Source organism: Phalacrocorax carbo, chromosome 7, assembly GCF_963921805.1.
Source record: "Phalacrocorax carbo chromosome 7, bPhaCar2.1, whole genome shotgun sequence".
NCBI classification, from domain to species: Eukaryota; Metazoa; Chordata; class Aves; order Suliformes; family Phalacrocoracidae; genus Phalacrocorax; species Phalacrocorax carbo.
Genome location: NC_087519.1, coordinates 46,430,489 through 46,444,829, shown reverse-complemented (window position 1 = coordinate 46,444,829; position 14,341 = coordinate 46,430,489). Strand labels below are relative to the sequence as shown.

General features: G+C 45.9%; 1 protein-coding gene across 2 annotated transcripts in view; it reads right to left on the bottom strand.

Moving 5' to 3' along the window:
- The window catches only part of KCNAB1 (potassium voltage-gated channel subfamily A regulatory beta subunit 1), a 75,919-nt gene that overhangs the window by 59,480 nt on the left and 2,098 nt on the right, over positions 1-14,341 (bottom strand). Inside the window, exon 1 of one of the 2 annotated variants that reach the window (XM_064457864.1) lies at positions 11,998-12,617. The exons of the other annotated variant lie outside the window; for it this stretch is intronic. Coding sequence (XP_064313934.1) covers positions 11,998-12,239 — 242 coding nt within the window. The 5' untranslated portion in view covers positions 12,240-12,617. Of the gene's footprint in view, positions 1-11,997; positions 12,618-14,341 lie in introns of those variants that run through there. 2 annotated transcript variants of the gene reach the window in all.

Genomic DNA, 14,341 nt, shown 5'->3' with positions numbered 1-14,341 from the left:
ACGATTGCAGCAGTTCCGTTACATCTCTGTAAATTGGGCTGATATGGACACTGGCAAGATAACGAGTGCTGCCACCCAGGAGAGCGAGCAGAAGAGCCCAGGAGTGAGCTGGCGTTGGGATGCACCTCCCAAAAGGGCTTCCGTGGTATTAATTTTAATTAACAGCCGAGACCCAGCTGCAGTGGATGCTCACCTGCTCAGCTGGGGAGTGGTCCTGTCTGCAGTGGTAGCAACAAACCCTGTAGCAATTCAGGGCGTATCTAAACCCACAAGGAACGTTTATTTTTGATAACAGTGCTGGAAGCTTGGCAAGGAAATGAGCTGCAGAACAAAAGTGCTGCACTTATCTAGCAAACAGTCGTCATATTTTAACTGGTATCACATGAAAAACTTAATTTGCATTTGTAATTGTACTTGAGGAAGAACGATCAAATTTCCTGTTAAATGTTTTTTAGTTCAAACACGTAATTCTGGCAGGTTTTCAGCCAGGCGGGCTACAGCGCCCAGCCCGGGCTGCCTCTGATAGCACATGAGATCTGTTACCAGCTCCAGCCGTGGGCCCTCTGGCTGGGCTCTGAGGGCTCCATCATCCCAGAAGGGACTGAAACCAGGAGCGTGAGAGCGTGGAGTGGCACTGGCAAACAGATCCAGGCTGCTGGACCTGCTAACATGTGCAGTGTGTTAAGGCCAGGGTATAAATAAGGCAGCATCGTCCCAGCCCCAGGAAGGCACGCTGTGTAAATGCTGCCCTTGCTCTTTTGCAGGGGTAGTCCCTACATTTGCACTACAGATTTTTCAGGATGTGACGACATGATAAATGAATCAAAACTAGCATGAAAAAACCACTAGTTTTGCTTATTTATAATTGAGCCAGATGCCAGCAGGGTAATAAATGTGTGAGATGGCTTCCTGGTGGGCAGCTCTGTCAAGGTTTTCTATTCTGCCCAAGCAGGAACTGAGCCCCAGAAGAAGCCTTTGGCTACAGCCTCACCACAGCTGCACCAGGTCACCCTGCAGAAGTGGCGGTTTAAAAATAAGTGACACCAAAGGAAAAAATTCACCTGTTTCAACATCCTAAACCCAGCTGGTTTCAGAGTCCTCCTTTTTTTTTTTTGCATGCATTTCTGTATGATGTATGCAATCTGTACATCATATAGAGATCCACTCACAAGAAATTCATGACCAAACTCCCATCTAATTTTCAGTCTCCCCGGGTGTCCCAGGCACCCACTTGCCAGGCCTGTGCGTGATCATCAGCTGCACCAGGAGCTCCGAGAGTCAACACGACCTCCCGGTACAGCCCCCGGGCACCGAGGGAGCTGCCTGCTAGCAAAAGGCTTTGCAATAGTTAGCCAGCTCTACGTAATATTAAATAAATTGTCACTTAATATAATGTGAAAGAATCAATACTGAAACTGAGACCCAGAGCTTTCTGTGTCTTACAAAGAGGGTGTAACCTAGCGGGTGCCCAATTCAATTAATCAGTCACTTATCCCTGCAGATGGAAAACATCCACCAGAATATTGCCTATCGCCCTATTATCTGCATTACCCCCCACTCCAAAGCAGGTAATTTAATTTTCCCATGTTATTTATTTCATTTCTCAGATGAGTGAAAGCCAGTGGCTTACAAGATAGGCTCCAGAAACGACCATTATTTTAATGTATTTTATTACACTGAAAATGATTAAACATGATTAAAATGCTTTGAGCTACACAAAGCTCCATTGCACAGCACAAGAGGTTTTCTTGGTTTTTTTTTCCCTGCCAGGCGAGGCTGGAGCCTGCTGGAGGCAGGTTTCCTTGTTACTGAGCAAGGCATCCCGGGCCCAAAGGTAAGGAGCACCCCCAGCAGCAGCAGCATGGTCCTGGGGAGCCCACCGATATCCCTGGGCGTTCGGGGTAGCTGTGCCAGGCTGGGGGACACCAGACAGTGCATGGCCACAGGTTGCTCTACACTTTTCTTGCTTCTGTTGTACCTCAGGGTTTTTCGAGGGCGGCGGCATCGGGCCCCCCACACCCTCTCCCTCCACAGTGGCACGGAGCAGAGCCTGGTCCAGGGGCACCAAAGGAAGCGATGTCAGCCCTAATGCCTGCCCTGAGCACAGCCCGTGGCTGCCGGCCACAAACCAGCCTCCCTGCAGGAGGTGTTAAATAACTACTAAACTTTTTAAAATTTTTTAACTTTTTCAAAATTTTCAACCATTTTTTTCTACCATAAAAATATAAAACAGATAAAGAAAGGTGAAGAGTTAGAGAAATGCGCCGAGGTTGGCAGCTCATGGCAAACAAGGGGTTTCCTATTTTGCCATACTCATATTCTAGACCACACACACAGAAAATGCAGATTTTTCTCAGGTTAACCTGACTGATAAATTTATTCCAAATAAAGCTCAGCCTAAGATATGTTCTTTCAGCTTGTCTGTGCTTATTGAATAGTAGATTTTAGGCAATTGTGTATATTATTCTGTTAGCCATACAGGTCAAATATCACCCAAACATTACTTTTAACAGCTTAAAACTTTAAATTGACTTATATGAAGAAAGGTCTCTGTCCTGGATGCTGAATAATACATAACTGCATTCTGCGCTTTTCCAGGACCCGCTGTAGGAGATGGATGACTAATTATCATGCGATAACTTCTGACTCTTTGAGATGAGCTGTCAGAGGGTCAGAATAAAGTTGAGCTACTGGAGACTGTGTTGTTTGTAAAGCTTTATTCCAGTGGATACCCCTTCAGCAAACATCCCACCCACCTCACCACCCTTAGCTTTCTCTTGAGCTGCATCCTTCTCCAGCCGGCATGGGGACCTGTGCTCTTTTGTGAGCAAACTCAATGAAAGCTGAGCGTCTCAATCAGTGATTATCTTATGTAAACCAATACTGAATAATAAGCACTATTAAAATATTACCTCCCCAAATAGTATTTTTTTAAAAATAATTTTAATTCTTCTCCTGAGATTCTCTCTTTCAGCTGCAACAACGTTTCTAATGTTTCTAATTTCTAACTTGTAATTATTAAAGTGAGTGGCACAGGATAAGAATCCCATCAGCTACATCCAGCAAAACTGGCACAAAACCTCAGTCCCTGCACTGGGGAGAAAACCCCTCACATTGATCAGCTCTCCCAAAATAATGAGAGGCATGTGTTGGAATTAGTCATTGAGGAGAACTACCACATCACCCAGAACAATATAATTTGCTGAAATGCAGCAGATTACTAAGAGTTGGTCTTCAGTCCAATTAATTTTATCATTGCCTTTTCAGACTGCCAGGCCTCTTGTTGGGAAATGTGGTACAACAAAAACTGCTGCATCAGCACTTTCTCCACAACTTAGTTACTAGCCTACATTGCTAGTTAAAAAATCATCGTTTCAGGACTTCTGGAATCTGCTTTTCACCTGAACAGGGTGAGTTCCTCCACTGGGAGGTCTTGCTGGAGAAGGCTTTGGGGCAGTGTTGTGCTTGCTCAGAGGTGCAGGCTCTGCTGCCCGGAAAAAGCCTGGGACTGCAGGAGCTCTTTAGCTCCCTAATTTTCCCTCCACTCCCTTTGGACTAAGGGCAAAAACAGTGCTCTTTTCATTTCCAGAGGCCTCTGCAAAAGCTTCTTAACTTTTATTTTTGCACCCGAGACAGGAGCACAATGTACCTCAGAGCACCATAATGTCATTTTAGTAGATTAAATGCAAGGTGCTGTCAAGTCTTCAGGTGATCTCCAAGCACTGCCAAGCACTTCCAAGCCAAAGATCTGCTGTACTTCCCAGGTCCAGTGCCGGCCAAGCAAGTAGTCCCTGGTCTCCAAGTGCATCCTAAACAGTATTGAACAACCACTTTCATACTGGAATGGCGCCCATTTAATTAACAAAAGGATTTGCAAGAGGATCATTACTTATTGCCAAATGCATAACCGCTCATTAGTTCCTCAGAGGAGATGAGTAATTACTCTTGCAGTCTACGGGGTGTCTTTGTCTGCAATGAAAAATGTGCATTTCATCACCCCAGCTGGGATGGGCAACAGAGGGCTGTCGGGGAATCTGCTCTCCCGGTGCTGTGGCTGGACAGCCAAGATAAGCAGCTCCCCCAGACAGCCTCACGGTGCCTATTTGGATGCACTATGGATGCTCGTGTACTTCCGAACGCCCCAGGAAAAAATAGCAACTCTGCTACTGGAAATAGAGAAATGTGTATTTCTGGCATGGGGATGAAGCAAAGCAACTATGAAAATGCACACTGAAAACAAACAAAAAAGCTTATCAAGCAGCAGCAGGTCTGCAGCAGGCAGTTTAGCCATGGAAAAAGCTGCTTTTCAAGTAAGCCTCCCCAGGCAGCAGCACACAGCAAAGCCGGGGGAGCCCAGCTGCCTGCAGTCCCACCGGCACTCCCACGGGGGTCTCTGCCTGATGGGCAGATGCAGAAATAGAAGAGTGGTCACCTCCATATGGGGGAACACACAGAATAATAAAAATATATTTCAGTTGATCATGTTGGCTTGCTTAAACTGTAAAAAAAGCAACTTTTGATTCAAAGCAAAGAATCACCCTGATGAGCTCCATCTCTTGCTGAGCACGCAGGGGTGATGCTGGTACTCCCAGAGCACACATTAGCCATTCGTACTTGCACCAGCGTAACAGACTGCCCAGAGGATGGGAGAGTCATTGATTGAAGCAGCAGCCTGCAATACTGTAGCTACACCCAGTATTTAATAGCTGACAGAGTTAGAAAGTATATCTAGAAGTACCAAGAGAGGAATCCCCAGGAGATCCCCGCCCCAGCACTTCTGCAGGGCACACGCTCCAGCTCTGCTCCACATTAGGTTTGTTACTCCCATGTTATTTACCGCAGTCAGTCCTGGGAAAGCAGCCACAGGCTGGAGCCGTGTTGTGGGGCACCCCCACAGCAGCACCCTGGGAGCCAGCATCCCCTCCTTAAGGGCTGGCATCAACTATAACCTACATCTCCTGACCCGGCAACTATTTCCTGATGCTGGACTAATTCTGAGGAAGAGGAGAAAACTGCAATGTGAAGATGAGGGGTCCCTGCGCCCAACAGCACTCTGTTAAAATTAAGCTTGATTACAATCATGTTGCAGCTTTGCCTCCTCTCAGATACTTCCTCTTTGATTCTGCCAAATTCTTCCCAATATCTCCAGGTCCCAGAAGGACGCTCTTTATCCTGAATGTTTTGCCTTTGGAATCTGCCAGGCTGGACAAAGTATCGTATTTCCAGGAAAGTTTCCTCTTTACATTACCCCATGCTTACATGCGCTGCAAATTCTGAATTCAATGAAAACTTACTATTAATAACCATTAGTGTACAAAGTAGGATTAATAACCAAGAGAAGAAATCAAGGGAATTCTCTAAGCACAGACTGGGCCATAGAGCTGCACTGCCGGGGCTGAAAAGGGGCATTTTCTTCTCATACTGGGAGACCTGCAGTGGGAGGGATGGGGATGGAGCAGGAGGAGTAACCGCAGGGAAGATGTGGGAAGAGCAGCTGCCATCACATTTGGTCATATACTTCAATTAAGTAAAGCAAAAGAGTTGCAATTGCATCAGTATTGGCTTCGTGTTGAAGACCAGATTCCATTTTCGTTCCACCTGAACCGTGGCCATCTGCGATGACAAGTGCAGAGTCAGCATTGCCGGAGCGCACACCATACAGAGACCTGCTCTCAGCCTAGCACTGAAGCTAACCTCTTCAAAGCCTTGCCAGAGCCTGGTTTTATGATAATTTCCTAAAGGATGGAGCCCTGAAACAAAGCTGCAACCAGACAGCTGCTAGGGGAGGTTTAGCCGATATTTTCCTAAACTCAGCCCTGCAGCAATCCACTGTTCAGCGGTTTGTGTCAGTGCAACGTATGGCAAATTCCTAATCTCAACAGATCCCAAAGTCAGCCCGAAGACTCCCAGATAAAACCTGTTTTAACCAAGATCGCATGGACTGAGTTTCATCCCAGGGCACACACAGACTGCAGACTTCAGACTTATATTATATATATAAATAAACCCAGAAATAGCCCAAAATTTCAAGTCAGCCCCCTGGAGAGATGCTGGATACAGTCTGCACCACCAACGCCACAGCAGGGAGCGGAGAGCAAGCCCAGCAGGCAGCACCCTGCCCACAGAGCTGGTGATTTATTCAGCATCTGGCAGCGCAGGCTTTCAGGCTGGAGTTTGACAGGAGCAGAAGGTGCGTGAGAAGCAGTAGCAAGTGTGTGAATTCCTGCTGGGCGCCGGCAGGAGCTGCTGCTCTGCATGCAGCTAAGGGTTAGCTGGGATTTACTGCTGCGGTGGTGAACTGGGACGACAAAATTTGCTGTGTCTTCCACCTACGTCGTGGGGAGCTTCCTACGGAAAGGTGTGGGTAACCCTAGAAGTACTGGCAGGGTGGATCTGAGCTTTTACAGGGCTTTGTTGAGGACTCTATACTGCGAAAGGAAGCATGTGTGCACGTATGTGTGCATACACGTGTGGTCAGGCACACACACATGTTTGTCACTGGCAATGGCAGCAAGGCAGAAAGCAGCAGGATGAGGAGTCAGCATCGTACGAGCAGCTAAAGAGCTCCTCCTGCTGAAACCCAGCCGGGGAGATGGGGCTCACGCTGCAGACAGGCTATATGTACCATTTTTCTGAAGGAGTAAAATGGGATTTCTTATTTCAAGGAGGAAATACCACCGTACAAACACCACACACATGTGCAAACACCCTGTTCACATCCCAGCCCACACATGTCACCTATTTTCATCCTGTCCTCCCCCATTAGTGCATGGAATGGGCAAGAACCCTACAAAAATAACACAAAAACTAAGGAGCAAGTAGAAACTGAAATAATTTGGGAAAAGGATAGGCATGGGAATATATGCCATTGCTGTTGTACTAGATACCAGGCACTATAGTTTGAACAGACTAAAAAAGAAAAACACTTTTGAAAAATTACACTGGCTATTAAAAGAGAACATAGCTGGATAAGGCTCTATAGATCGATTGGCACAGGAAATGGGGAAAACATTAACACTGTAAGCTATATCTCAATAAACATAATGCAACTGTGCTCTGAACCGAACAGATTAGAATGGGATTACAGTGCAGGATTATAGGACCACATTGAGTGCTCTCATATATTTTGCTATCTAAAGATTAGATATTTTAAAGCTTCGATGCATGAAATGAGCCTGACAAGGGGAGCCTGGAAAAGCACCTATGGCAAGGTGATTGCTCCCAAATTGCCCTCTCTGTCATAGCCCTGTGGGGCTACAAACATGAAGCCAGAAGAAGGGGCAAGAAGGCTGAAGAGTGCGATCTGCCTGCTCACCCCCTGCACAAGGATGCGCCTCCTACCCCACAGCGTAAGTACAGCCATACCAGCACAGAGGAGAACATCCCTGCAGATCAGCCACACAACCCAGACAACGCCCAGGACCAGGTGCTGAGAAAAGATTATAAGGAGCTGAACAAAAATACAGTAATGCCATTCCTGATATATCGTCTTGGCTTTTTGCCATCTGACAGTTAAAAATTTGCCGTGCTAGAGGTTAAATCTACCCCTTTGTATTTAATAGCCTTTGATGGCCCTGCCTGATACTTTTTGAACATGCTCATACTTTCAGCATCCAAAGCATCCTACGACAGTGAGTCTCCCAATTTCATTACAAGAGGCAGGGAAAGTGTTTCCTGTGTTTTAAACCTGTTGTTAAGAAATTTGAATCGCCCCTGTTTCCTGTGTTAAGGGAGACAGCGAGTTACTTGCTACAGGCTGTTCCTGATTTTAAACACATCTGCTGTAATCCCTGTCAATCATCTTTTTCCTAAGCAAAAAGCCTGTTTAATCACCCGGTGCAGGGACAAATCCCATCACTCTGAGCCCTGTGCTTTCTGTAGCCCGGCTTACCATATCCATTTGAGATGGGATGGCCAGCATGGACTGCAGGATTTGAAATGTTAGCTCCCAGAAATTTATTTAAAAAGCCCTAGTATTTTACTGTTAAGTATGTTACATTTTCTAACACAGCGTTTGCCTTTGTGTCTACCACAAGTTGATATAACCCAGGGATGGGGGGCAGTTTTCAGCCATAGTTCTTCTGCAGGAGTATTTTGTCTTTTTGCCCATGCTGGTGAGTGCCTTGAGTGGTCACCACCAAATACTGGTACTCACCAAAAGCCTTTTGTTATTTCAGGATTTGAACCGGTTACCCAAGTGCCATAATTGCCTCAATACGGTTACCAAACTGGAGAGCCTTTCCAGTAAGTTTAGCATGTTTGATCTCTTGTCATACCTAGAAAGTAAGTTACAATGTAGTTGAAGAACGACAGTCATTCTGGTGCTACAGACTGGGTATCGCACTCTCTTATTGCTTTTCCAGACACAGACCTGTACCACCATAAGACACACACCAAATTAGATGTACAAACCACAGCCCTTTTGCCATCAGATTGCCCCTAGAGCAATCTGGTATTTCCTCTTGCTGTATTTAGCCACAGTAAGTATTTTAATTTTTCAGAATTAAGAGATATCAGCTATCTGGTCACCGCAATATTTTTATTACCAGCACCTCTGCCTGCCATGCAGCAGCACAAGCCACCTCCTCCTCATCACACGTCAAAAGGGACTGCAAGTGATTTGGCAAAAAAGAAGAAGCTGAGTGAGGGTGGGTTTTACCATCAGTTTGCCAGGGACAATTTGCAGGTGCCCTCTCCTCCCTGCCGTCACCATGCCCAACTCGTCGCTGCACCGGCTGAGTGCTCACTTTGCGACGGTGTCATTTCCCATTGCAATCAGAAAAGAAAAGAAAACGCAGCCCATCCTGCAGAGGGCTACCTGCTAGCCAGTCTTCTTACAAAAGCTTCAGCATGACAATCCTAAATTTCAAGTTTTTAATTAGCATAACCAACAAAAGCAACATAAACTGGGTAGAACATCCCAGCGCTTTCTCAGGATGCAGGAACTCCTGAAAGAGCCTCAGGGGGGTCGCTCCAAATGAACAAAGTTTGCCAGGGACTTGTGTGCTTTGGGAAGACTTCACCCTCAACTAAATATAAAATAGATAAAATATGAACAGAAGACTATACCTCAGCTCAGAAGGCTGCTGCATGGGTTAATCCAGCAGCGCCTTGGGAGTCCATGACCTCTATAGATATTTTCCACCTATAACAGTTGCCAACAACATGTTTTTCAAAAGTTGCCTGGGTGCTTTTGCAGACATATACATATAGCACTTCACCTTCTGGCTCTCAAACTGCAGCTGCCCAAGCGCAGAGATGTTATTTTTGCCATGCATGAGCAGAATATTGAGAAGTTTTACAGTCACAGCTTCCCAGCTGTGAGGACAGACCCAGCCCATGTAGTCTGGGCTGTAAGAGCTCAAACCCCAGCAAAGTCTGTATGGAAGAAGGCTGTGCAATGAACACTCCATTGGATAATAAGACACAAAATTGGCTTTGCAAATGGCGTTTTGTCTGAGAGAAATACTATTGTCATCAGAAACAAACTAAGCTTATGCACTGCTGCACTTTCAGTTATTCAGTAATAGGCTGAACTAAGCTGTATTTGCTAAAGGAATGAAAGGAAAAAGAACTAATCAACCTATAAATAAACCAGCTTATGCGTATTTAGTGTTTCTTGTTAACAATTCATTACTTTCCACACATAATTAAATAGTTCTTAATTTAAAAAAGAGTTTTTTATTGTGCTGTCTTTAGACTAGAACTATGGATATCTGAAGAAAAGTCTGGAAGGCAAAACCAGCCGTGCTGGAAAAGAAAATGTTCAAGTTTACAATGAAACTACAAGGGCCTCTGTACTTCTAAGGCTAGAAGAGCAAAAATCTACAGAAAGCAGCGATGACCGCTGGAAAATCCCTCCCACCCTGCAGCAGACCCTGCCGCACATGCCTCTCCTGCAAACCTCTTCTTTCTCTGGATATGATATATGGGAAATGCAATATCTTATAGCTGTTTCTGTCAACTATGAAAAATGCACATACTTAAAATTAAGCATATGTTTGAATCCATCAGCATCAATAGAAATTAAGCACATGCTCTATTTTACCACGACTAAAGGCTCTGATGAATGAAGACCACTCCATTTTATAAGCCAAGAAACAGAGTAGTGTATGAAGTGATTTGCACAGAGCCTGTGATAGAGCTGAGCGTGCAACCACAGCCCTTGGCACTGGGTAGAGCCTCAGGGCCAACACCAACTACCCCAGGAGCACACAACAGTCACAGAATATCTCATTAATTACATTTTTCTGTGACTTAAAAACTCAGTCTCCAGTGCATCCGGGGATTGGGTATCCATCCCCACAGAAGTTTTCTCCCCGGCCTCTCGCCAGGTTTTCTCCTCCAGGCTAGGCACGTTTTCTGTGTGGCAGCAAGCAGAGATGAACATCAGTGCTGAGTTTTGACCAATGCATTTTTGACTCAGTAGCAGTTGGGTTCAGGATCAGGGAGGTGCCTGTACATCAGGGCATCTGCAGGATAATCTCCTGTGGAGGAAACTTTAGACACCAGATCATAACTGCTCTATGGGAACACTCTGTGACCATGATGTTACTTGTGCTTCTCAGCGAGGGCACAGTAAGTGTTAAACTGTGTCTGGAGCGGACCAATGCCATAGGAAGTGCAGAAATAGCAGAGAAATAAGATAAATGGGAATTTTCATGGGTATACTAACACCAACCGTTTCAAACACAACTGCCACGTGGGATTAGGATCATCAGAAGGGGGGACAAAAGAATTTCTCATTAGAAGGGAGGCAAGCTTCCAGATCTTAAAACCCCAGTTAATCAGAGTATCTCCCTTGGGGACAGCATCACTCCTGCTAACCCAGAGAGAACCAGGGATTACTTCTCTGCTCGGAGCATGGCATCCCTGGGATGTCGTTCCATTGCCTTTGGACATTTTCCCTTTTCATCACTCGAACACTGTAGGCTCAGTTCTCTACTTATTTCCATCAGCTTTTAAGGCTGTGCAACCCCAACTTGCTCCAGGGATTCCCAGCCGGCGCCAGCAGGGCAGAGGTACAAAGCCCTTTGCTGTTTCTTGTGATGCTGGCTCCAAGGCACTTCTTTTACACACTCAGTCCTCTCTGCACAGTGTCACCAAACAACAAATTTCCCTGGCCAGCCGCTAAATCTGTGACATAACTCTGCTGTTTCCATAAAAATTGTAAACCTGTTGTCTTATTTAAATTTTAAGCTCAGACCGGCCATGGGCAAAAGTCAATCTCTTGGGAAAGTAAATGTTTTGAAGAAAATTTTATTAGAAGCACAAATAATGTATCTACTTTCCATATGGGATGTCGTCCTTTTAAAATTAATCTCTTTCAAAACAAAACAAAATTACAACTGATAGACAAATCTCACTGATGTCTTCTTCAACAGTCGTTCCCCAGCTCACACCTGCTTTCCCCAGGGTGTCCCAGCTCCTGCATGGATGAAGTCCTCCCCCTTGCACACTCTTTCTAACACACAAGACATGTATTTCACAGCCTGAACCGGGCAGACTCTGGCTATAGGGCTTTCAGTCCATTTGCTGCAGTTTTAGGGCAGAGTGGGGACAGACGTTACATCGAAGCACCAGCCACAGTCAGAACACCTCTACTCTCCATGTTTTCTGTTTCACTGTTCAGCCTTTTAATGCACATAAATAAATGAGTTTTCATTAAAACATCAGAAAGAGTAGATACTTCTACCCAAATTTGAAAGAGGCAGTTCAGTAGATGGACACAAAAAACTAATGTTAGAAGAAAAAGGTCAAATTCAAAGTTTTAAGAGAATAGGTCACATGCATTTAGCTTTGCTCAAAGCCGTGCTAACTCTTATGGTCCTCAGAAAACTTAGAGAAGAAAAGCTACTAAAGCAGACAACATCTTCATATTTTGCAAGCCTGCCTGAGGGTGTGCACAGGTTGCTCAGTCAAGTTTCCTGTTGTTTTAGCTGTTTGCAGCTGTACAGCCAGTTACCAAGTACCCCAGCAAGGGACACACACAAGTACCTGTACTTCATTCCTGTTTCGGCTCGGACGGTCTCTTGCAGCGACAGCCCATGCAGGTGCAGGAACTTCTCCAGCTGCTTCAGCTCGGCGGCTCGGCTCAGCTTCCCCGGCCAGCCCGTGGCGGGAGGGCAGGCTCTGGGAACCACACTTTGCTTTTTACCTCTCAGGAGGACTTCACCTGGCTTCTGCAGGCTCGGCTTGTGGGGTGGGATATCCGCACAGGTGGGCTTGTACAAATGCATGGTCTACACGTGGAGCTGCAAAGAGACCCTCAATGCCCAGCAGCTGCTGGAGTGTGGGGTCCTCAGGAGCTCCCAACCTACAGTCCGCTGAAGGGAGAGCCCAGAGCCATCACACTCTCACCAGTGCAAGATGATATGAGCTGGGTTGTGTTGCCCAAGAGGGCCACAGGGCTACAGAGCAGTATTCTTCTCCCAGCTGTTCTTTATATTATTGCAACTGGCTCATTTTAATTGATGCCCAGGATGGATTCTGGCCAAGATCAACAATCTTGTTCATCTGCTGAAACCTATGATGGTCAAGAACTCCAAGGGATAAGGACTGCCAGTGGGAATAGAGCACAGACCCCATTTCCCAGGTCTTATATTTAGATAATGAGACATATTTGTTTGGGATTCAATCCAAGGCCAACAAATGTAAAACAAATATTCTCACAGGGTTTATTTCAGGCCTTGGCCTGGACAGATGAATGCTGCGAGCATCTCTTATGCAAGTCATTAAAGCCTTTTGTTTTCTCATAGTCCTTTGTAAACTCTCACAGCTCAGGTTACCCGATCTGTAAACTTCCTCAGTATCTGCAGCCTCCTGGGGCTTCGACAATTAATTAGAAAACAAAGGCTACAGAGCAAACACCAAGAAGAAAAAAAAAACAACCTAAAAACAGACAAGGGAAATACTTGAGACAGGAATGAACTACAGGCATCAGAGCCGGCTCAGGGAAGGAGCAGCAGCTTTCGGGAGGCTGCACGGCCCCGCAGGAGCTCCTGCATGATGGAGAGGGGCTGTGGGAGGGGAGCCGGCAAAGTCTCTGAGATGCCACAAGATGCTACAAAACCTCCAGCTCCGCAGAACTAGGTGCCTCTCGGCACGGGGCAGCAGGAGAGGACACAGGTACATGTCTGAGCACTATGCCTAAAAATAAATGTACTGAACCAAAACCCAGTTATTTCACCACTGCTAAATAGCAAACAAAAAACCTCTGGTTCTCAGGGTCTTCATCCCTGAGGGGTGGTGGGAGAAAGAGCACAGGTTTCACGGCATCACCAAATCCAGTGCAGAAGGGCATCCAGCGACCTCCGGTTAAGAGAACATCTAGGAGGACAACAGCAACCTTTTCTGGCCAAGACCAGCTCCCAGAAAACAAATCCTGACAATGTATGATACATACCATGGAGGCAGATTTCTGAGGCTCTTCTATTTTAAAAACTCAACCCATTTTCTGACTGTTTTTTCAATCTCAAATACATTGAAAAAATAAGTTAAATAATCAAGTGATTGATGTATCATGAACTTAACTAATCCTTAAATCTTTCAAAGCAGATAAACAAAGACTGATCCCAAACCCAGAACGTACTTTAAAAGATTATAATTCAATGTCACAGGGGGGAGTTTGGCATGGACATTTGGATTACCCGGTTATTCTTTCTCTGCAACTGTTGTGTCAGGGCCCTGAGGGCATTGAGGGCATTGGACACTGGGGGCGTTGGACTGAGGACATTAGGGACATCGATGTCCCCAATGTCCCAGATTGGGGCAGTGGGAGGGGTCCTGCCCTGCTGCCCCAGGGCCCCCCCAGCCCCATGGTACCCTGACACACTGTTGCCCAAAGATGGGGGATCCTGTTCTCATGGTACTGACCCAGGTGAACCATCAATGGTGGGGTGCAGGCGATGCTTTCAGGTTCTACTCTTTGCAACACAAGTACACTCAATGGAGGGAAAGGTGCCCTGTGACTGCAGCCATGCCTGCCTCATAAGAACTGGATTTTTCCTCCCAGCAGTGCAACACCAAAGGCTGTAGCTGTGATCTTTCCTGCAGTGCCTTGCAGCAGGCATGGACAGGTCTGCAGCAACACACTTTATTTGAGCACAGTTCATCCGCTGGGACTCCTGATGTCTCTTTTCACTCTCATCCCAGCTCCTAAAATAAATCCCCTTTTGTTTCACCTCCTGTCAGATCCATCTCTCTCCTCACCTGTAGGGAAAGGTGAATCAATGGCAAAGCAATATTTCTGCAAGATCTTCTGCATTTTTTAGACATAAGTGTTTCACTGATTTGGAGTTTTAGAGGCTTGAAAAGATCAGCATCATTAGAAACTTAGTTC